This window comes from Trachemys scripta, chromosome 1 (genome assembly GCF_013100865.1).
Source record: "Trachemys scripta elegans isolate TJP31775 chromosome 1, CAS_Tse_1.0, whole genome shotgun sequence".
Lineage (NCBI taxonomy): Eukaryota > Metazoa > Chordata > Testudines > Emydidae > Trachemys > Trachemys scripta.
The window spans coordinates 143361773-143386989 of NC_048298.1; the positions used below are offsets into that span (position 1 = coordinate 143361773).

At 42.4% G+C, this 25217-nt stretch overlaps 1 protein-coding gene and 1 long non-coding RNA gene across 2 annotated transcripts in view; one reads left to right on the forward strand and one right to left on the reverse strand.

Annotated features, from left to right (window-relative positions):
• The window catches only part of POLQ (DNA polymerase theta), a 138089-nt gene that overhangs the window by 25704 nt on the left and 87168 nt on the right, over positions 1-25217 (forward strand). The window contains 5 exon segments of the mRNA XM_034788349.1: positions 3771-3930; positions 4045-4191; positions 7104-7316; positions 19659-19801; positions 22246-22450. Of these exon segments, the coding sequence (XP_034644240.1) occupies positions 3771-3930; positions 4045-4191; positions 7104-7316; positions 19659-19801; positions 22246-22450 (868 nt within the window).
• LOC117886498 overlaps positions 1367-25217 on the reverse strand; it is a 38575-nt gene continuing 14724 nt past the window's right edge. Inside the window, exons 2-3 of the long non-coding RNA XR_004647989.1 lie at positions 23482-23724; positions 1367-1694 (exon numbers count right to left, since the gene is read on the reverse strand). This is a non-coding gene — a long non-coding RNA (uncharacterized LOC117886498). The remainder of the gene's footprint in view (positions 1695-23481; positions 23725-25217) is intronic.

Sequence of the window (25217 nt, forward strand, 5' to 3'; positions counted from 1 at the left end):
ATTGTAGGCACCTTAGAAGATAAATAACTGTTAACATGGATTTGTCAAAAATAAACTATGTCAGACCTACCTAATATACTACTTTGATAGGGTAACAAGCCTTGTTAATGGGGGGAGTGGGGGAGGAGAAGATGATACATCTTGACTTTGGTAAAGCTTTTGATATTGTTCTTACTGAAAGTGGCCCTGTATTCGCTCCCTATACACCATTGTAATAATTGTACAAAATATACCTTGTGAGGTATCATTTGAAAACTAATAGCTTGCTGGTCAATAATATGGTGAACTGTATGTAGCAATATCCTGTGCAAAGTTATGAATTTCCCTTGTAAGATGATAGCACATGTTCAAAATCACACAGCTCTGCCTAGACAAAAGTTGTTAAACAGGTCTATCCTAAACACAGGAATGTGTTTACCTCAATTTACATATAAGTAGTAAACAGGGTCCTTGAGACAGCACGAGGGAGAAATGGCAGTAGACAACAGATCTGCATTTTAGCATACACCAGAGAGAAGAAAGAGCATGGAACAACCTTCACCACTGGACTCCATGTCACCGCCTTTACTGTATGAATAAACTTTGCTTTAAGGGATAATCCTTAGAAGAATCAACTTCGAAGTGTGACTGGACTATAAAAGTGAAGGGCAAAAACACCCCAATGTCGTCTCTCCTTATCTCTTTCCCTATTTCACACACATTCATCTCAGAAGACAAAGGAACCAGCCCTTTGAATTTGGGGGAGTTTCTGATCTGAAAATTTGGTCAGCAATATTGCTGGGAACTGTGCGGATTTTACCTTGGGCCAGGTCTAGCTTGTTAAGTTTTAGATACCAGAAAGTGTTTTATCTTTCTCTTGTAACCATTTCTGACTTTAATACCTTATACATATGCTCACTTAAAATCTCTTTAAATAAACATGTTGTTTTTTTTTAAATATAAACTGTCCCATGTTTTGTTTGAACTAAACTGCTTGGTAACTCCATTTAAAATAGTAAACAGTAAATAGTTACAGGGCAACAGACCTCTAATATCTGAACTGCCCAGGTGAAGGCTGGACACTGCAGAACACATGTTTTTTGGGAAAATTTGGCATTGGGGTGTGTTGGGGTCACCCTTCAGGTAGTAACCAAGGCTGCTGGAAGCCAGCATGTGGCTGGTGTGTTGCTGACAGGCTGCTGGGGCAGAGTTGCTGGACCAGGGCTGTAGCTATACAAAACACTCAGAATGTGACCTGCATGCTGGTAGACTGTTTGTGAGCGGCCCAGGTTGGGAGCTACAATAGCAAAGCATTGTGAGGTGCCCAAGGTTGCAGGGCAAGCAGTGACACAACCCCTCGCTGATCTGGATTGCACCCTGGAATGTGACAGCTGTCTCACATGATCATCTCATAAGCAAACTAGGGAAGTATATGCTAGATGAACCTACTATATGGTGGATGCACATCTGGTTGGAAAACCATACACAGAGTAGTTATCAGTGTTCACAGTGAAGATGGAAGGACACATTGAGTGGGGTTCCATAGGGATCTGTCCTGGGTCCAGTTCTATTCCGTAACTTCATAAATGATTTCGATAATGGCACAGAGAATACACTTAAAGTTTTTGAGGGTGATTCCAAGATGGGAGAGGTTGCAATCTCTTTGGAGGACAGGATTAGAATTCAAAATAATCTTGGCAAATTTGAGAAGTGGTCTGAAATAAATAGGATGAAATTCAGTAAGGACAAATGTAGAGTACTACACTTTGTGCAATTGATTATTGCTTCCTTATATGATTGTCTAGGAAAGATTATGCAGAAAAGGATCTGGGGGTTATAGTGGATCACAAACTAAATATGAATTGTCAGTGTAATACAGTTGCAAAAAATCAAACATCATTCTGAGATTTATTAGCAGGAGTGTTGTAAGCAAGACATGAGAAGTAATTCTTCCACTCTATTCAGCATTGATAAGGCATCAACTGGAGTTGTGGCTAGTTCTGGGCATCACAAAGTGGGAAAGATGTGAACAAATCAGAGAAAGTCCAGAGGAGAGCAACAAAAATGGTTAAAGGTCTAGAAAACATGACCTACGAGGAAAGATTGAAAATATTGGGTTTTCCCAGGAGAAGAGAAGATTGAGGGGTTGGGGGGAGGAACATGATAGTCTTCAAGTATGGAAAAGGTTGTTATAAAGAGGAGAGTGATAAATTGTTTTCCTGATCCACTGAGGACAGGACAAGGAGCAATGGGCTTAAATTGCAGCAAGGGAGATTTAGGTTAGACGTTAGGAAAAACTCTAACTGTAAATTAAGCACTGGAACCAGTTACATAGGGAGGTTGTGGAATCTCTGCCATTGGAGGTTAGACAAACGCCGGTCAGGGATGGTCCAGATAATACTTAGACCTGCCTCAGTGGAGGGGACTGAACTAGATGACCTATCAAGGTTCCGTCCAGTCCTTCATTTCTATGATTCTAAGACCAGCTCAGCCTGTTATATAAAATAAGCAAAATATAAGAGAGAGTGGCAAAAATTGGATTTGTTTAAACAAAAAGAACTGTGATTAGAGATCATAATTTGGCATAACAAGTGGAGGGATTCCAGAAACCAAAATAAATGTTTATAATTGGAATAACTGTAACTGTGTTTTAACTGAATACTTTTGATGGGATCAGGTTGCGCCCATTTTTCTAGAGGTTACATGTCAATATGCTTAAGCTAGGTGGGCTGGAAAGTCAAATTTGTGGACTCAACAGCTTGAGGGAAGGAGTTTCACCCTTAAGGTGACCACAGCTCACTGGGTCCCTGGGATCTACTGTCATGGTCTTGGGCCTTTGTCATGATCCTGGAAGATGTCCTAACTAGACTGAGCAAGAAAAGGGAGCCAGATAACATCACCATCTCTGCTGTGTTTGGCAGAATTCTGAACAAGACTTGTCATGTGCACTTGAAGTTTCTGCTACTGCTTTCTTTGTAGTGTAATATTGTTTTTCCTTCCCTACCTGACTTCTACTCTCGCCTTTATTCCTCCTTTGGCCGTCTGCTTAAAAATAATCTGGTTTAACTATCCCTAACAAATCCATGTCAGAAACATGCTATTAACCTGTAATCAAAAAAGCAAGCTAATGACAAAGATTTTAGTCTGACTAGTAAGACTTTAAGTGTCTGCAGCTATTAAAATTACGGTATGTGCTTTGCCTGTAATTTCCAAGAAATCATCCATCCATCCATCCATCCATCTCTCTCTCACACACTCACACACACACACAAAATCAGCAAGAAGTTATACTTCCTTATTCTTTTCCTTCTCTTGGGAGTGTGTATGTTTGTGAACTTTAATAACCACTCGACTTTCATCTTTAATACCATCTAAAGAAACTGTCAAACAAGGGAGGTTTCCATATAAGAAACTCTATACAACTAAAGGGAATAAGAGAATTGTTAAAGTTTTTACTTAACTTCTGAAGTTTCAAATACTTTAACTGTTCTTTTTGTGTTAATAAAAGGTTAAAAAGGTTTTAATTGTGATTGTAACAATGGGAGTAAGCCAGGGATAATTTTGACACAAATCTTCAGATTTATCTGTTGGGCCCAAGACATGTATACTCAGTGTACCATACTAATCCCTAGACTTTCAAAAGTCAAGAAAACTCAGTTCCCTTTCTTTCCCTTGTTTCTCCCTCTGAATTGGGATAGGGGATTTGAAGTGGGATAGAGGCCAAAATGGCAGCATTTACAAACCCTGTATGATACAATAACTTGTTGAAAGAATTGTCTGTTTCAATTCAGGGAGATGAAGACCATGTGGTGAGCCTGTGTTATGAGACCATTCGCGATGGCCATTCAGTCCTACTCTTCTGTCCATCCAAGAACTGGTGTGAAAAACTGGCAGACATCATAGCCAGGGAGTTCTACAATCTGCAACACTGGTCCCTGCAGCAGGCTGAGAGTAAGAGGGAATGAGAAAGGAGCTTAATAGGAGACTATGAGCTGCACTATGCCTTTATAGCAGAGTAAGCCTGCTGAAAGCTATACAAATATTCTTTCTCTCTCCTGACTAAAGGGTTTACCAAAACCTCAGCACTTTCACCAGTTGCCTTGGACAAGGAAGGAATAGAAGAGGTGATGGACCAGCTACGGCGCTCACCGTCCGGTCTGGACTCTGTGCTCCAGCGTACTTTACCATGGGGAGTGGCATTTCATCATGCAGGTATTTGAGTTGTTTACTCATTTCTCATGAGCATACTATATAGATACAAAAATCTAGTTGGACTTATATTTAGTAGTCATATTCTGAAGTCTTTAGTCCCTTTTGTCACTTATAGGTAAATCAAATGTTATTGCCACCCACAGCTAAAGCTAAGCCTGAGATTATTTTTTTGTGGCCTAAAGCTTAACTCAGTAATTGTGTGGTAAACCACCTCTCTCTATTAATTTCAACATAAAGGACAATGGCAATTTACAAACCCAGCTTTTGTTAAATGCTGGAAATACTCAGTTACAACCAAGACATGTTGTCAAAACTATCAGCTTTGTGAGTGAGTTAAGACAATTTAGTCAACCAAACACTGAGACAGATGAGAAGATGGACAGGAGCTGTTATTCTGGGTCTCTGACAAAGGGCGAACATGGAAAAAAAGAGAAACTGTCACTGTTAGTGGTAGCTGCTATATGTTTACTCCAGGTCTGCGATTTGTTTCTCCGATAGGTATGGTCCCTCTGGAAGGGTAGATTGGAAGCGAGGTCCAATTGTTGAAAGAAGTTTCCTCGTCTGTCCTGATGGTAGAAACTAGTGAATACTGAATCAAATATGCAGAGACCAGAATCCAGAGACAATGAGGGTGTGTAGTTAACCTTGAGAAAAATCCTGGTGTGAAACTCCAGCAGGCTAAACGCTCGTTTGATCTCTAAGGCCTGGTCTACACTAAGAGTTTAGTTTGAATTTAGCAGCCTGTTAGGGGGCTCTCACTTCCCTGGTCCTTCTCACATGAACAGAGAGCAACAATACCCACAGTCCAAAGGGGCAAACAATTCGATGTTTATTGGGGTGAACTTCCAGCAAGCATGATTCCAGTTTCCTTCCTCAGTGTCCCCCTTCCCAGCTCTGACACCACAGAGCCTTGCCTGTCTCCCTGTTTCCATTCCCTGTTCCCATTCCCCCCCTTAGCAAAACATGATTCCAGTTCCCCCACCCCCAGTCCCGTTCCCATTTCACCTCCCCCACCACACACACACTTCCTGATTGACTGCAGACTATATAGTAAAACTTGAGTTCTGCTTAGCTATATCTTAACCAATCATTTTACTGAAATTTAACTAACCAATCCTAACACATTGTAACATGGTTATTTAACCAATTATATCCCACCACGTTAATTGGTTTACACCCAACAAAATAAATTATACAGCAGACAGAAACAATCACAGAACCAGACAGAGATTATACAGACAAACAATAGGGAAGTGAAGACTACAGTGATAGAACAATACAGATATGAGGATTTCACATCCCAGCTATTGATAAGTGAGTTCTTGCCAGACAGGATGCTATCAAACTTAGTTTCCTTTTACATCTTCTAGGCCAGAGGGTAGGTAACCTATGGCACGCGTGCCGAAGGCGGCATGCAAGCTGATTTTTAGTGGCACTCAAACTGCCCGGATCCTGGCCACCGGTCCAGGAGGCTCTGCATTTTAATTTAATTTTAAATGAAGCTTCTTAAACATTTTGAAACCTTATTTACTTTACTTACAACAATAGTTTAGTTATATATTAGAGACCTTCTAAAAAGGTTAAAATGTATTACTGGCACGCGAAACCTCCGGAAGTCGACGCTAGCCTCGGTACATGGATGCACACCGCTGAATTAATGTGCTTAGTGTGGCCGCATGCACTCGACTTTATACAGTCGGTTGCCAAAAATCAAATTCTGTAAATTCAGAGTAATCCTGTAGTGTAGACGTACCCTAACTTAAACTGGAATATAATGTAATTTAAGGACGGTGATGTGCTGAATCAACCAAAGAAAGCTCTTCTCTCCCCTTGAGTTGTTTGGATTTCACTTGCTGTAGTTAATGGAAAACTACTCAGGCTAATATGGCATTCTTTTCTGGAGACTTCCAATGGCCCCACTGACTTTCAATTCCTCTGAATTTAAAAACAACCCAACCTTGAAGGTATGCCAACAAAAGTTCATTTTTCAAAACAAGATTCCCAGTATGCATCAGGTTCCTTCTTGACGTGACTTTGAGTAATTTTAGATCCTTTGTCAGAATCCCAGGATAACAGCTCCTCAGTTTATAAGCCTTAAACTTGATAGTTTATCTCTTGTAGGGACGCTGGTCTTGTTGGCTCTATTGTCACAACAGCCCTTTGAGAGAAGTCTGCAAAACTGATCAGGGGACCTGAGGAGAGTGACTTACGAAGAAAGATGAAAGAGCTGAATATAGGGAGATTGGGTTAGAAGGAAGAAAAGTCTACTAATATTTAAAGCCTATAAATGTCATGGAAGAAAAAGAATAACTTAGGGTGGTGCAAGGCTGTGGACTTAGAAGTAGACTGATGAAATCATATAAACAGAACACTTCCTGGCAGTAAGATCTATTAAGCTGTTCAGCAACCTCTCAAAGAAAGTGTTAGGAGCCCTTTTGGATACTCAAAACTAGACTGGAGAAAACCCTGGAAAATTTATTTTTGGTGGTTTGCAGGGAAATGAACTAGATAACTTAGTCGGACTCCAGGTTCAAGACAGCACATCACAGAAATTAAATAGGGAAAAAAACTGTTAACTTCCAGCCCCTATTATAACTGCTGCATCCAACTTTCTTCTGTTTATAAAGATTCTCAAATAAATATTGTGTTTGTCTGACCTTTTATGGCATTTGCAAGCACTTTGGAAGAGCAAACTGCTAAATCATACTATTAGAATAGTTAAAAGAAAATATTTCTGTAGAATTGAGATTATTTCAGCCATGCAGTGTGTGACGTGGCTCCAATAGTTCTAATTGCTACATGGCAAGTGTTCATTAACACATTAGCTGTTCTCACAAGGCTTTCTCTGCTGATGGTTATACTTCACCACAAACATGCTGTTAGTGTGTTTATTGAAAGCATTGTCTCCTCAGGTCTTACTTTTGATGAACGGGATATCATTGAAGGGGCCTTTCGCCGGGGGTTGATTCGAGTCCTGGCAGCAACATCCACCCTTTCTTCTGGGGTGAATCTGCCTGCACATCGGGTAATTATCCGAACACCTGTGTTTGGTGGCAGACTCCTGGACATCCTAACTTACAAACAGATGGCTGGGAGGGCTGGCAGGAAAGGAGTGGACATAGTGGGTAAGTGGAGGCTTTATTAACATTTTCTAAGAACTGTATTAACCTAATTACAACCAGGGCAGTGCTTTACAATTAGTGACTAATCATGATGAATTCCTTTGGTATTCAGTATGATAAAGTTAATCAAGATAAATTTGTTTGGTATTAATGGGGATATAATTTATAATTCCTAGGGGATTCTGTTTCACTGCATGAATTGATTTTGGTGTCTGCCTGTCAGGTTACTGGAGGCACAGTCTATTTTCTTTGTTGAATTTCATATCACCTCTAATACTTTGATCATCTGCTTTAATTGTGTAGGGTATGGCTAGTTTAGCAAGGAGTTTTACAGACTTAAAATTTGAGAGATGATGTTGAAGTTCTAGACCCAGAATTTGGCAAACAAATACCTTCCACTTGGACAAGTAACTTGAATTTATAAACCTCTCTCCAGGTGAACTACTTGCTTTGTGAATCTGAAAAATATTGAGTGCTTCCCTCTGGCAGTTCACAGAAAAAAGTATCTTGAGCTGTGCTAGCATCAGTCAAGAACTCTTTTGGCATGGCAAAGCAAAGAACTTTGTTAATGTTAGATTTATTCAGAACGGAAGTTTACTTTATGGCTAGAATTGATAGTAATTGGGTTTTTTTGCAAACGTACAAACAATGTGGAGAGTATAAAGATCAACATAAATATAAAACAGCTGCCCTGCTGCGGGCATTATTGGCTACTTGCTGGAAGTTCATTGCACTCTCTTTATAAATGGATTAGCTCAGGGGTTCTCAAACTTCATTGCACTGCAACCCCCTTCTGACAACAAAAATTACTACACGACTCCAGGAGGGGAGGGGGGTGCAAAGCCTGAACCCACCCAAGCCCTGCTGCCCGGGGGGGGGGCCCAAAGCCTGAGCCTCTAACCTGAGCCCTGCCACCCACGGCTGAAGCCCTCAGGCTTTGACCCCCGGGCAGTGGGGCTCAGGCTTTGGCTTTGGCCCTGGGTCACAGCAAGTCTTAAGCCAGCCCTGGCTATCCCATGGGGTTGTGGCCCACTTTGGGGTCCCGACCCACAATTTGAGAACTGCTGGATTAGATTTATGGCTACATTCATATTTAATGCACAGTTGCAGCTTGCAGACACATAGATTCATAGATTCTAGGGCTGGAAGGGACCTTGAGAGGTCATCGAGTCCAGTCCCCTGCCCGCATGGCAGGACCAAATACTGTCTACACCATCCCTGATAGACATTTATCTAACCTACTTTTAAATATCTCCAGAGATGGAGATTCCACAACCTCCCTAGGCAATTTATTCCAGTGTTTAACCACCCTGACAGTTAGCAACTTTTTCCTAATGTCCAACCTAAACCTCCCCTGCTGCAGTTTAAGCCCATTGCTTCTTGTTCTATCCTTAGAGGCTAAGGTGAACAAGTTTTCTTCCTCCTCTTTATGACACCCTTTTAGATACCTGAAAACTGCTATCATGTCTCCTCTGTCTTCTCTTTTCCAAATTAAACCAACCCAATTCTTTCAGCCTTCCTTCATAGGTCATGTTCTCAAGACCTTTAATCATTCTTGTTGCTCTTCTCTGGACCCTCTCCAATTTCTCCACATCTTTCTTGAAATGGGGTGCCCAGAACTGGACACAATACTCCAGTTGAGGCCTAACCAGTGCAGAGTAGAGCGGAAGAATGACTTCTCATGTCTTGCTCACAACACACCTGTTAATACACCCCAGAATCATGTTTGCTTTTTTTGCAACAGCATCACACTGTTGACTCATATTTAGCTTGTGATCCACTATAACCCTTTCTGCCCTACTCCTTCCTAGACCATCTCTTCCCATTCTCTATGTATGAAACTGATTTTTCCTTCCTAAGTGGAGCAGTTGCATTTGTCTTTGTTAAACTTCATCCTGTTTACCTCAGACCATTTCTCCAATTTGTCCAGATCATTTTGAATTATGACCCTGTCCTCCAAAGCAGTTGCAATTCCTCCCAGTTTGGTATCATCTGCAAACTTAATAAGTGTACTTTCTATGCCAATATCTAAGTTGTCAATGAAGATATTGAACAGAGCCGGTCCCAAAACAGACCCCTGCGGTACCCCACTCGTTACGCCTTTCCAGCAGGATTGGGAACCATTAATAACAACTCTCTGAGTACGGTTATCCAGCCAGTTATGCACCCATCTTATAGTAGCCCCATCTAAATTGTATTTGCCTAGTTTATCGATAAGAATATCATGCGAGACCATATCAAATGCCTTACTAAAGTCTAGGTATACCACATCCACAGCTTCTCCCTTATCCACAAGACTCGTTATCCTATCAAAGAAAGCTATCAGATTGGTTTGACACAATTTGTTCTTTACAAATCCATGCTGGCTATTCACTATCACCTTACCACCTTCCAAGTGTTTGCAGATGATTTCCTTAATTACTTGCTCCATTATCTTCCCTGGCACAGAAGTTAAACTAACTGGTCTGTAGTTTCCTGGGTTGTTTTAATTTCCCTTTTTATAGATGGGCACTATATTTGCCCTTTTCCAGTCTTCTGGAATCTCTCCCATGATTTTCCAAAGATAATAGCTAGAGGCTCAGATACCTCCTCTATTAGCTCCTTGAGTATTCTAGAATGCATTTCATCAGGCCCTGGTGACTTGCAGGCATCTAACTTTTCTAAGTGATTTTTAACTTGTTCTTTTTTTATTTTATCCGCTAAACCTACCCCCTTCCCATTAGCATTCACTATGTAGGCATTCCTTCAGACTTCTCGGTGAAGACCGAAACAAAGAAGTCATTAAGCATCTCTGCCATTTCCAAGTTTCCTGTTACTGTTTCTCCCTCTTCACTGAGCAGTGGGCCTACCCTGTCTTTGGTCTTCCTCTTGCTTCTAATGTATTGATAAAAAGTCTTCTTGTTTCCCTTTATTCCTGTAGCTAGTTTGAGCTCATTTTGTGCCTTTGCCTTTCTAATCTTGCCCCTGCATTCCTGTGTTGTTTGCCTATATTCATCCTTTGTAATCTGTCCTAGTTTCCATTTTTTATATGACTCCTTTTTATTTTTTAGATCATGCAAGATCTCGTGGTTAAGCCAAGGTGGTCTTTTGCCACATTTTCTATCTTTCCTAACCAGCAGAATAGCTTGCTTTTGGGCCCTTAATAGTGTCCCTTTGGAAAAACTGCCAATTCTCCTCAGTTGTTTTTCCTCTCAGTCTTGATTTCCATGGGACCTTACCTATCAGCTCTCTGAGCTTACCAAATCTGCCTTCCTGAAATCCATTGTCTCTATTTTGCTGTACTCTCTTCTACCCTTTCTTAGAATTTCATACTCTATGATTTCATGATCACTTTCACCCAAGCTGCCTTCTACTTTCAAATTCTCAATGAGTTCCTCCCTATTTGTTAAAATCAAGTCTAGGACAGCTTCCCCCCTAGTAGCTTTTTCAACCTTCTGAAATAAAAAGTTGTCTGCAATGCAGTCCAAGAATTTGTTGGATAGTTGGATATTTGGATAGTTGAAGTCCCCCAAATCTTGGGCTTTGGATAATTTTGTTAGTTGTTTAAAAAAAGCCTCATCCACCTCTTCCACCTGGTTAGGTGGCCTGTAGTAGACTCCTAGCATGACATCACCCTTGTTTTTTACCCCTTTTAGCCTAACCCAGAGACTCTCAACACTTCCATCTCCTATGTCCATCTTCACCTCAGTCCAAGTGTGTACATTTTTAATATATAAGGCAACACCTCTTCCCTTTTTCCTCTGTCTATTCTTCCTGAGCAAGCTGTACCCATCCACACCAACATTCCAATCGTGTATTATCCCACCAAGTTTCAGTGATGCCAACAATGTCATAGTTGTATTTATTTATTAGCATTTCCAGTTCTTCCTGCTTATTACCCTCGCATTTGTATATAGTCATCTAAGATACTGGTTTGATCTTGCCTCCCAGTTTTGTCCTGACCCTATAATGGCAGAGAGAAAGCCATTATAGCCCACACTCCCTCTTGTTTCCGACCCATCTCCTAGGTCTCCATGTTCCCCACTTACCGGTGGGCTTTGCTCACCTGTCCCCGTTGAACCTAGTTTAAAGCCCTCCTCACTAGGTTAGCCAGTCTGTGTCCAAATAGGGTCTTTCCCCTTCTCAAAAGGTGAACGCCATCTCTGCCTAGCAGTCCTTCCTCGAATAGCATCCCGTGGTCGAGGAAGCCAAAGCCCTCCTGGTGACACCATCTTCGCAGCCAGGCATTCACCTCCATGATGCATCTGTCTCTGCTAAGGCCCCTACCTTTGACAGGAAGAATCGAAGAGAATACCACCTGCGCTCCAAACTCCTTCACCCGTACTCCCAGAGCCCTGTAGTCACTCTTGATCCGTTCAGTGTCACACCTCGCAGTATCATTTGTGCCTACATGGATGAGTAGCATGGGGTAGTAGTCAGAGGGCTGGATAATCCTCGACAATGCCTCCGTAACATTTCGGATACGGGCCCCCAGCAGGCACCATACCTCCCGAGATGAAATGTCAGGGCGACAGATGGGCGCCTCCGTCCCCCTCAGCAGAGAGTCTCCGACCACCACTACCCTACGTTTCCTATTCGCAGTGGTGGCAGCAGACCTCCCAGCCTTAGGGGTACAAGGCTTCTCCTTTACTGTAGGGGGTGATTCCTTCTCTCCTGTATCAAGAAGAGCATAACGGTTACCTATTACCACGGCGGGAGGGTTCGGAGCAGGGGTGGAGCACTGCCTGCTGCCAGAAGTAACCAGCTGCCAGTGTCCACCCTGAGCCATCTCCGCCTCCGCCAGTGGTGTATTAGCAGTCCTGTGTACTGGGACAGCTATCTCATATCTTGAAATATAACATTCCATCTTGATTTGAGCAACCTGGCAGCATCGCATGTTGGAACCTAGTGTCTCTGTAGGCCACACCGCTGCGTTGAAGAGGGAAGTCAGATGCTCTGTTGTGGAATTTCTTGTAGCCTGCTGGTTACACTTTGACCAAACCTCCTATAAAATGAAGTTGCTTGGCTTTTGAAGCTCCTTTTTTTTTCCCCCCTCATGAGAGGAGGTGATTTATTTTTTACCTGTCTGACATGAACCTTAGTTTACTCTTGCACAGTGTGCAGTCTGAACATCTGCTTATGAGTTTATAAATGTACCCTCCTGCCCCCTATTCTGTAAAGCATTTTGGATGAAAGTGTAAATATAATGGTAAATACCAGCTGCTGCTCTTTCTACTACAGCAATTCCATTTTCAACAACAACAACAACAACTTCCCAGAATGGATTAGAAATTTGGTTGACAAACAAGGAACAAAAAGTAAGGTTTGATCTGAGAAAGATGACCAACTACTACAGTCTGTAGCACAATTAAAAAAAAAAAAAAAATCTTTTGAGATACTGTTTCAGTGGTACCTCACACCAGTCAGGTTAAAATATATAGAGAGGTTAAAGGGGATAAATGTTGGTGAAATTGTGGTGAAAGAGGAGATTGTATGCATATATGTTGGACATGTCTAGTCATTAGAGAGTATTGCAGTCAATAACCAAATATCAAAAATGATTAGATATTTATTATCAAATGATCCTTTGGTGATCCTCCTGGCACTTCCAGTGGAAATGGTCACTCAAAAGGAAATGAATGAATCTCTCATCTGCTAGTAGTTGCTTGGCTATTAGCATCTCACTGGAAAAAGATAAATAGCAAAATATATATGGCAGGTTGTGGTTATGGAAGAATTAACACACCAATTATGTACCCAGCAAAATGGACAGATAGTTACTTAGATATTTGGTTACCTTTTACATCAGAGAAAGTACATCACCTGCAAAAAACAACCAAACAACCCCTCTTCCCCCTACCCCTCCCGCACACACATCCACCACACCTGTCCAATTTTTTTTTAATAATAACATTTGGTAGATGTACCTGGTCTGGTAAGTATGTGTATATTGAGATTTCACTCAAATTAATAAAATTGACATAGATGTTGTAATGATGCTCACTCTGTAATGTGGTAGCATCTTGTTACATAGAAAGATCAGATTACTTTATTCCCATATAATGTCTCTTTAAACAAATGCTAACTGTTGTAATGATAGTTTTTGTTTCTGGGCTGCCACCTTGATGTGGTGGAGAAGCTTGTGTATCCTTAAGACCCTAAGAGTGATGCCGTTGGGAGTCCTATACTCCTGGTAGGGTCACCCATGGCGGTTAGGTCGAAGGCGAGGTACCAAACAAAGTGCAGCCCAGCCCAGCCCAACACAAGCTAGTATAAGACCTCAACGGCAGAGCAGGCGGATGAAGCAGGATCACTTCTCAACGGCTGCAAAAGTGGACAAAGGCTGCAACAGAGGAGAAACCCTTGGTCATATTGGACCTCCTTGTTGCTGGACCCAGGCACCTCTTCTGCCAAGATTTGTGTTGCTGCTGATGCGAAACGGATCCCCGACATTACTCACACACGGGCTTCTCTCACAGGAAGAACTCTTTTTTCACACTTCCACCCATAAAAATTCTGCGGTGATGGACGAGTGGTGACAGGGACCGGTGAAGTGATCACCAGGAGTCCCTAGTCACAGACCTACACGCACGCGGTGACCGCAAGCTGGTTGGCATGTGCCCCTGGACTGAAATAGGGGCCATTATTGGCAGCAGCAATCACAACTGAGCAGGCCTTTTTAGGAACCCCTCTGTTCACTCCATATGGGGAACGGGCTAGAAAAGGTGCCCCAGACAAAGGCTTTTCCACCATACCCAACGGGATAACTGTGTCCAGAGGGATCACTCCCAATGCGGTCGAAAAATGAAAATGTTTCTTGCCACTCGGAATGTCCGTACTCTACTAGATGAATCAAAAAGTGAAAATACCCAAACACAGAACTGCAATTGTCGCCCAAGACCTCTCGAGGTACCACATTGACGTCGCTGCTCTCAGTGAGACAAGACGTGTAGGTGAAGGCCACTTGAGGGAAGGGGGCAACGGTTACACTTTCTTCTGGAAAGGAAAACCAGCAAGCGACAGGCGAATACACGGTGTTGGCTTTGCAATCAAGAACCTTCTAGTCAACCGCCTGACTGAGTTCCCTGTCAGCATCAACGAACGCCTCCAATTGACCAGTAAGTCATTTGCTACCATTATCAGTGCAAATGTGCAAAGCACGACCTTGTGATCACAAAGACAATCTTCAGACAGCAACAAGTAAAAAACAACTCGGTAACACCCCATTCAAAACAATGGCACCTCCTTGTCTATGTCGTTGTAAGAAAATAGGATCCAAGAGATGTCCAAATCACCGATGTCATGAGAGGAGCTGATGATTGCTGGACTGACCACTGCCTGGTGAGATCAGTTATGTCTATCTGGATTGCACCAAAACATAGAAAGCAATCCAAACCATACAGATGGCAATAAAACATCCAAAGATTTCTGTCCTCAGTGCACCAAGAGAACTTCCAAACACTCCTCCGGGGAAAAATGACCATATGCACACCTGGAAATGACAACACAAGTGTCAAAGACTGGGAAGCCTTGAAATAGGCCATCCATGAGGCTTGCGAGGAATCTATCGGCTTTGCTACCTGCCACTATCGGGACTGATTTTACAATGACAACATTGAGATCACAGCCCTTTTGGAGTAGAAGAGAAAAGCTTTCTGTGACTGGCAAAACCATTCATCATCTAGTCAAAAGCAGAGCTCTTTCCATCAACTCAAAGCTGAAGTTCAAAGGAGGATCTGAGAAATCAAAAACAAATGGGGGGGAGGGATAGCTCAGTGGTTTTAGCATTGGCCTGCTAAACCCAGGGTTGTGAGTTCAATCCTTGAGGGGGCCATTTAGGGATCTGGGGGAAAAAAATCTGTCTGGGGTTTGGTCCTGCTTGGAGCAGGGGGGTTGGACTAGATGACTTCCTGAGGTCCCTTCCAACCCTGATACTCTCTGATTCTATGGTGGGAGGACAAAGCAAAAGAAATCCAAGCATTTGCTGAAAGACATGATACGCAGAGCATTTTTTGTGAGACAAAGACTCTGTATGGACCAAGCTCATGTAGCCTCACACTGCTGAGATCCAGAGATGGTAGTACCCTTCTTAAAGATAACGAATCCATCAAAGAATGCTGGAAGGAACACTACCAAAAGCTTTTAAATCAAGAATCAACTGTGACTGACGGCATCATCGACTCCATCCGTCAGCACCAATTTGGGAAACTCTTGCCAATCCACCGACACCTGAGGAGGTCTGCAAAGCAGTTAAACGAATGAAGAACAATAAAGCACCAGGTCCTGATGGCATAACAGCTGAAGTACCGAAAGTGGGAGGAGAAACACTGACTAACAAGCTTGCTTTGCTGCTCCTCAAAATCTGGCGCACCGAACAAATCCCTGCTGACTTATGTAATGCTAACATAGTCACCATTTTCAAAAAGGGAGACAAGGCCAACTGTGGCAACTAATGAGGCATTGCCCTTCTCTCCATCGCTGGGAAGAGTCTTACTAGATTCTTACTGAATTGCCTGCTCCTTCTTGCAGAAGTACTTAGAGTTCCAGTGTGGCTTCAGACCATCATGAGGCACCACAGACATGATTTTTTTAGCCAGGGAGGTCCAGGAAAAATGTCAGGAACACCACCAGGAGCTGTATATGGCCTTTATTGATCTGACCAAAGCCTTTGACTCTGTCAACTGTGAGGCTCTGTGGAAAGTCATGTCAAAGTTTGGCTGCCCAAGCAAATTTATCACCATTGTAAGATTACTCCACGACCAGATGATTGCCTCCATTCTGTGCAGTGGCTCTACCTCTGAGCCCTTTGTCGTTCGAACGGGTGTAAAACAAGGTTTTGTACTGGCACCCACCCTTTTTTCCATTTTCTTAGCAGTTATGAAAATGTTATCCCAAGACATCAGCCACAGGACATTGGCATCCAATATCGGACTGACGACAATCTCTTCATCCTTTCTAGTTTCCGTGCCAGAACTAAAGTAATATCGGCAACAATAACTGAACTCCATTACGCACATGATTGTGCTGTAGTTGCACACTCAAAGAAGGATCTGCAAACAGCCCTTAATTGTCTCTCTGAAGCTTACAAAAGCCTAGGGCCAATCTGAACACCAGCAAAACAAAAGTTCACCACCAGCCCACTCCCAGTCAATCATCAGACACAGCAAGGAAGATCTTCATTGACAAAGAAGAACTGGAAAATATAGAATACTTTGCCTATCTTGGCAGCCATCTGTCACAGAGGGCAGACATAGGTGTCAAGTTTCAGCACAGAATCCGCTGCACCAGCCTTGCATACTGTCTTGCAGATGTTCAACAATCACAACATCAGAACACACACTAGACTTTTGGTTTATAAAGTGGTGGTAATCCCAAATCTCTTCTATGGCTGTGTGACTTTTGAGTGACCTGTAGAAAACACCTGAAAAACCTGGAACGTCAGCACCAGAACTTTGTTCGGAAGATCCTCAACATAAAGTGTGAGGATTGCCACACTAATGCCAGTGTCCTTACAGAGGCCAACATCTTCAGTGTTGAGACCCTGTTTATCCAGCACCAACTGTGTGTGCACGCCTGATGTACGCTTACTAGAACAGCTGCTGTACGCCAAACTCACCAAAGGAGAAAGGAAATGGGAGGCCAAAAGAAATGCTTTAAAGACATCCTTGAGATAAACAAACATCAAGAGATGTGGCATCGATACTACATACTGGGAGACAGTAGCCCAGGACAGGGATAACTGGCAAACACTTGTCAGAAAGGGAACGTCTATTTTTAAGGAAAATCGCCTTGCCCTGGTCATAGAACAACACCAGAAAAGAAAAGACAGACAACTGACACGTAGCGATCACGGCCCAACCCTGACATCCAACACCACCTGCAACGTCTGCTAGCAAGCCTGTGGCTCAAGTGTCAGACTCCTCAGTCACCAAAGGACCGATTTAAAAAATAAACACCTGTGAAAGAGATCATCCTCGACCTCGAGGGCTCACTGACAACAATATGACAAGCATATGTAAACTTGTTAAATAACTTCCTAAATAAATAGTGAAAAAATATATATAAAAATTACAGTTTTTAAGAATAAAAAAGTAAATAAATTTGGTTGACAAATCAGGGAACAGAGACTAATTGTTACTGTCAAGACCTCCAAATACTGGAATATTGAAGTATCTGCGGTCTTGAGTTTTTTCATTTGATCTGAGTAGAATTAAACTTCTTAATGTTTCTAAATTGGATTATTCCTACTTCTTCTCTGTTTGTCAAAATTGTCTCTCTCTTTCCATGGGAGAAGTGAGCAGGACTGTTTAGTATTGAGGAGCAGAAACTACAAAATTGGCTCTGTTTCATCTTTTTCCATTTCTGGTGGAGTTGTGCAGGGTGGTGAATGGATTAGTTACAGAACTACCTACTGAACTAGCGGTTAGAGATGGAAAAAACTTGTTGGATCATCCATTTTCTTCTCTCCAATGCAGGATTGTTCCTCAATGGCCAAAGCACTAGAACAGTGGTTTCCAAACTGGAGTTTGTGAAATGTTACAGGGGGTTCTCGGGGAAAAAAATTCCCTAATGGCAGACAGAGCTGTCCCTAGGGACCCCGGGCAGCTCGGGGCCACCACACGGAGCCCTTGGACTTCCAAGAGCTAAGCAGATCAAAGCAAGCATATCTATCACACTGAGGAGATTTAAACTTCAAGACTCCTTATAAGAAATGGAAAGGGAGGTGGATATTTTTTGTTGTTTTTAAAATTAAATGGGCAGTTAGTATTGTTTTTAAAATTATTATGAAGAACAAGTTTAAACTTTGTTGTAACGTGCCTTGTTTGCCTGGACTGCTCAAGACCTGAATGCTTGTGTAGGAGGAACTCTGAGTTGGCTTCTTAAGTGCTTTCATGCTGTTTCACATCTGATACTCCTTGATGAAACATAGGAGCCTTGTCTTATAACAGGCTTATTCAAAGTGATACAAGCTATGAAAGTGAGATCTTGGAAGAGTGTTGCCATTTTCATAACGTAATAAAAATACTGTAACGATAAATAATTAATACTAAATAGTGTGTAATAAGCATGTCATAAAAACAAATGTTATATTTCCAAGATCACTGCTTTTATAATTTATACTCAGGTAAAGGAGAAAATCACTGGAAATATTCATTTTTAGGAGGGGGTTTGTGAGACTTGACATTTTAGTGAAAGGGGTTCACAGGTTGTTAAAGTTTGGGAACCACTGCACTAGAAGAATCTATCTAATATCAGATGATTAGCAGATTAGTTAGTTCTGTGTTTGAAAAGGAATATGTTCTCATCTGACTAAGCCTGCTTGTTGTAACTGTTTAGCAGCTATCTGGAGATGTTTGCTCTAAATGTTTAATAACTTCCCAGTGAGGGAATGTGTATCTTCTTCCATGACTTCCCCGCCCCCTGTGGTTCACTTTATCATCATAGATAATATGATTATATATGAATGTTATAAATATGTCAGTGGACAGTAGTTTTGGTTCACAACTTAAGAACCTTTGTATGACTTTCCCTGCCTCCCTTGGAATTTCAAGGTATATGAATATCAGAGATTAAATTGTTAGCTGATACATTAATGACTTAAGTACTTTATATTGTTTCAACTGTAAAAGGGAAACTTTAAGTCTGGAGAACAAATGGTTACTAAGTCAGTCTCTTAAGGCTGCTGTCTTAGAATCTGTAACGATATCAGGATATTAATATATTTTCAGTATGTTCTGAAGTGTTGCTGTCAGACTGTTTGTATTAGAGATAGGTGTCATTCAAGTGCTGTGTAGTTTTATCATCTGAGCTGCCCAGTTTCTGTCACTTTTCACTTCTGTTTTCTCTCTGGGTTTGTGACAGTCATTTCATCCTACAACAGAGGAGAGAAAAAAATGGACTCCTCTGCCTAGTGTGGAACTAGTTGACTTCAGAACAAGACAAAACTTTCTCTGTCCTGAATCTTCCCTAGTACTGGATCTAGTGAGTGCAGTGTCTGTTAATTGGACAGCATATGCCATCTGTTAACTGTCATGCACCTGTGGAGCCGTTCCGCAGCACTGGATAAACATTGTTAAGGATTGTACAAATATAAAATTGCTTGGCTTTTTGGCCAATGTTCACAAGGCAATTCTCTGATAATGTGTCCTCACTGAACTTTGTAGATGTTACAGCAAAATGACCCAGATATTTAGGAGGAATGTTACCTGCAGTATATTGAAATTTCTTACTCATGATCTGTGTAACTTTAAATGATGTTCCTTGCATGAATTGATAAATAAATAATTTAAAAGCTCTTCAAATTGTCTTAATTGAAAATGTAGGTTGCTTTTTTTGAGCACTTCATCTCTTTTTTTTTTCTCATAGGTGAGAGCATTCTAGTGTGCAAGTCCTCTGAGAGATCGAAAGGCATTGCTCTGCTTCAGGGATCACTCAAGCCTGTCCACAGCTGTTTGCTCAGAGGAAAGGGGGAAGGGGTTACATCTAGCATGATACGAGCGATCCTGGAGGTATGGGACACATGGAAAGGGACTGGAACTTTGTTTGTTACGTTATTCCACATAAGTTTAGGATGACTGCTTATGTGACACTGCTAAACATACTTCACACCCATTCTTCTTCTCCTTCCCCATTACTTCAACCCACATGAAAGTAATACATATCCATTTCAGTCTGTACTTGTAGCTGCAATATAAAGATGCAGCTGAGATTGTTGTTAATTCAGAGAGGAAGTGACTCTGAAAATTGCATTTTGGGATTCCATCTTTGTGTCTCAGTGACGCCATATTAAATGTGCCTAGGTTATAGGTGGAAAAAGGTATCACTGCTAGCACTGCATGTTTAAACAGAGATCTGAGGCAAAAGCTACATTACAAGCTAGGGGTGTGTGATACCCCTGCTTGTGTGCATATACTCGCACTAGCTCTCATCGAGCTAGCAAGGGTATAAATAGTAGCATAGCCATGGTAGCATGGGTTGCAGAGGCATGGCTGGTCCATGCGGTGGGTATATACTTTGCATAGCTCAGCTGTGCTTCTGCTTCTGCTACCTGTGCTACCATGGCTATGCTGCTATTTATACTCACGCTAACTCAATAAGAGTTAGTACGAGTATGAAGACTCATAGACTTTAAGGTCAGAAGGGACCATTATGATCTTGTCTGACCTCCTGCACAACGCAGGCCACAGAATCTCGCCCACCCACTCCTGTAACAAACCCCTGACCTATGTCTGAGTTATTGAAGTCCTCAACTTGTGGTTTAAAGACTTCAAGGTGCAGAGAATCTTCCAGCAAGTGACATGTGCCCCACGCTGCAGAGGAAGGCAAAAACACCCGAGGGCCTCTGCCAATCTGCTCTGGAGGAAAATTCCTTCCCAACCCCAAATATGGTGATCAGGGATACACAAGCAGGGAAATCACACCCCTAACTTGTAGTATAGACGTAGCTTGAGAGTCAAACTAGATCGTTTTTGTACAACATCATTAATACTAAAGGTTCTGTAGACTAATTTAGGCCCTAAGTTATGCACCCCTTTTCTACAGATGTGATTAATTGGAACTTAGTAAATAATTCTGTTAATATATGAGAAATAGAATCCTGCTCGATCTCTTATCTGTACTTGTTCTGCAGGGCTAATTGAAATAAAAAAGCAACAGAACTATTTTTTGCCACTTATGTGAACCGATCTGACTCTAACATCTGAGGAGTAGATCTGTCCATTTTTACAAAGTTGCTTTTCAGGTTTTAAACATTTTTGTAATCCATTTCCTTTCTTAACTGTTTTACATATAACCTCTTCTGAAGAAACTGTTAGTATCTGGAGACTGGTCAGATATGTCCCAGATTCTGTATTTTTATTAGCAGTGAGAGGTGTACAGAGTATAGGGATCTCTAATTAAATGAACTGTTTTTAAAATGCAGCTCTCCAAAATGTCTCCCCTTTTGTTGGTAGTTTTTTTTTTTTTTTTAAAAAAAAAAAAAAAAAATTCAATTCACTACAGAATGTTTTTGTTACTAAATCTTCCCTTACCTCCAGCACTGAGGTAGTAACTCATGAAGAAAGAGGCTAATATATAATAATATAAAATAAAAGCATAATACAAAAACCTCTACAAACCAGGAAAACGGTAATGGGATACGATATTTACATGTGTTTTTAAAAACATACAAAGCCACAAAACAAAAAACTTCAATAGATGAACAGCACTAGGGAGCATCCTGTTCCCTGGTTTGGTGGTTCTGTATCCAAAACTTAATGAATCATGTTTTACCCTTTTCTTAGAATCTCTGTGGTGTCCAAGCAGTGAGTCTAGTTTTAATCTCCTTACCCTGAAATGCTACTGTGCGCCTTACTGCCTCCAAAATGTTAGGATGTTCTTTAAATGGGGTTACTAAGGGTACGTCTTCACTTACAGGAGGGTCCGGTGGCAGGCAATCGATGTTCTGGGATCGATTTATCGCGTCTGGTTAAGACGCGATAAATCGATCCCAGATCGATCCTGGAAGTGCTCGTCGTCGACGCCGGTACTCCAGCTCAGCGAGAGGAGTACGCAGCATTGATGGGGGAGCCTCCGTGCCGCGTCTGGACCCGCGGTAAGTTCGGACTAAGGTACTTCAAATTCAGCTACGTTATTAACGTAGCTGAATTTGCGTACCTTAGTCCGAAGTGGGGACTTAGTGGGGACCAGGCCTAATTCACTTTCTCTTGCAGTGAGCAATCCGATACAGTAGGAAGAGTCAAAAGCATCTTATCCTCTTTGCAAAATAAAGATAAACTGTCTTCACAGCTATCTTCCTCAGTGGTAGTAGGAGTTTGCAACTGTTTTACCACATGATCCTGTCACACCACACTTTTTCTTTGGATCCATTATAGATCAAGCCATTAATTTTTCATGTCTTAAATTCTATGTTACTCTTTTGCAACAATGATGATTGTGGAATTTTTTTTAACAGATCATAGTGGGTGGAGTGGCCAGCACTCCAGATGATGTGCGGACCTATGCTTCCTGCACACTCCTTGCTGCCAGTCTGAAAGACAGCGATCAGAAAAGTGAGAGAGATGAAGACAGAGCTCAGAATGGAGCTGTTGAGGCTTGTGTGAGATGGCTGCTAGAGAATGAGTTCATCCAGATTTTAGACTCTGGCAATGGAATGAAAGGTAAAAATGGATGCTTCTGGGTGTTATGTATGCACATTTTCTGCTCTTTGAGTGACTGTAATCTAGAGATTTTTGGCTGGGCAGTACTTCAAGAGCTAAGTGTAAATTTATAATTAGCCTTCTGGGATTTAGCCAAAAAAGCTTTAGCAGATATTGGCATTTGATTAGGATGCTATGGATTCAATTTTTTCATTAATTTATTTTTGGTATGTGTTTAAGAAAAAACAGTTCTTCATGGAGTGACCTCTGCAGATCCCCACTAAGATTCATGTGTTCTAGCTTACAAGTCATGGAACTACAAAACAGTGTGTCCTTTATGGGGTATGTGAATACTGATCATGGACCTGATGTTTCGGATTTTTTAATCTTAGTTCCTCTTTGTTTGCCAGCAAAATTGGCCCTGACATTTCGTCTCGTTCTGTTTCACTAGACATTTAGTTTGGGATACTTTCTATTTAGGATAGTTAAGTTTAATGTTTTGTTCAGTTAAAGATAGGAAATCTCATTCCTGTTGGTGTCTAAGGGTATGTCTACACTACCCGCTGGATCGGTGGGTGGTGATTGATCTATCAGGGATCGATTTTGTAGATGCGATAAATCGATCCCCGATCGCTCTGTCGTTGACTCCTGTACTTCACCGCGGTGAGAAGCGGAGTCGACGAGGGAGCAACAGCAGTCGACCCTGTGTCATGAGGTTAGTCGACCTAAAATATGTCGACTTCAGCTACGCTATTCTCGTAGCTGAAGTTGCGTATCTTCGGTCGATTTCCCACCTTCCCTCCCCCCAGTGTAGACTAGGCCTTAGATCCAGCATGGTGATTCCAGTGAAACGTTCTACTTTTAAAAGGTGTGCCTTGTGTGGCATGAAAATTCCCAATCCAGATCCCCAGCACATGTGGGACATTTGCATTTGGATTTTGATATGTTAAGCTTTCACCCCATTAAAATTGCAGCCTCAGAGACTTCGTTTAATGTTCAGTTTGGGAGGCAAGAAAGTTATTTTAATAACTGAAGTTCACGAAATAGGTTACCTCTGTAGATCCACACTGACCCTCCCCTTTTCCCTGCGTCTTCAGCTGTTGTCATTAGCCAGAGGAAGTGGAGACAACTTGAGAAGGGGCAGTCTCTTTCATAACTTCAGTTTGGAAAGTGTGCATGCTCTTCTTACTGTTCACACTGTTTTCTAAGGTTCAGAGACCTGCAAGCAAAGGAGTGCCACTCCTACAGTTGCAATATATTTGGAGAATCCCAGCTGTTGGTCACTTTAGTGTTTCCTGATTTAAAAATAACAAAGACGACACGAGAATATTATTATTATTTTTTTTTAAGAGAAAAATATGTAACTCCAGTTTTGGGCAACAGGGACACAGGGGTGGATGTGACGGGGTCCCCAGTGTGCAGCCTGGGACTGTGGGATCGCTGTGCCCCCTTAACTCTCCAGCCTGGGCTGTCTTTCACAATGCTTTGCTAGTGACAATCAGCAAACCACTCCAGGTGCTGTGATCACTCAACACAACCGCATGTGGAGTCCCACACCCAGCTAGATTGAATGAGTGCTCCCAGAGCCACTCATGAATCACACACAGAGAGGCACCAGCCAAATCCCCACAGCTCCCAGCCTTGTACCTCAGGAATATACCGTCTTGCACTGCTCAAAATGAGCAGTGCAAGTTTATTAATTGGTTCACTACTTCATCAATGGAAAGTGGGCCTTTGTGAACTTGAGCAGATTTACCAAACACTTCAGGCAAACTCATTGGAAAAGATAAACAGTAAAACAAGTTTTTTGACTACAAAAGATGGATCTTAAATTATTATAAGTAAGGCTACTTATTTAATCACAGAGGTCACGGCAGTCATGGATTGTGTGACTTCATTGGACCTCCATGACTTCTTGGGGTTGAGCTGTCAACAGCTGCGGCTGGAGCCAAGGCTGGGGCTGGAGCCAGGTGAATGCTCCCCTGCCCTGCGTCAGGGGCTGCAACCGGGGCCATGTGCTCCTGCCCCGTGGCTGCAGCTGGGGCCGTGCGCTGCGCACCTGCCCTGTGGTATGGGTTGCGCCTGGGGCCATGTGCCCCTGCCCCAGGGCTTACGCTGGGGGCTAAACCAGGGTTGTGTCCCTGCCCCGCAGTCGTGGTTGTAACTGGACATTGCCCCTGCTCCACGGCCCCTGCCAGGGGCTGAAGTGGGGGCATGCTCCCCTTTCCATTGGGGGCTGCAGCCGGGGCTGTGCGCCCCTGTCCCACGGTGAGGGTTGTAACCGGGGCCGTGTGCCCCTGTCCTGTGGCTTCCACCGGGGGTTGCAACCTGGGCCGTGTGCCCCTGCCCCGCGGCTTCCACAAAAGGCTGCAGTTGGAGCTGTGCACCCCTGCCCTGCAGCTTCCACAGGGAGCTGCAGCCAGGGCCATGCGCCTTTCCCCATGGCTTGTACGGTTACTTTTAGTAAAAGTCATACACTGGTCACGGGATCCGTGAATTTTTGTTTGTTGCCCGTGACCTGTCTGTGATTTTTACTAAAAATAGCTGTGACAAAAATCTTAGCCTTAATTATAAGCAATAGGCAAAGAGTCAGAGTTAGTTACCAAAATAAAATATAAGCATGCAGTCTAAACTTTCAACCTATTAGACTGGGCAACATCTAGATTGAGCAGTTTCTCACCCACCGGGTATTGCAAATCATAGTACATAGGTTTCACCCTTGAAATGTGGGCCAGTCTCCTCTGTTGGAGTCTTCAGTCTTCTGAGTGTCCTTGTTGCTTGCAGCATA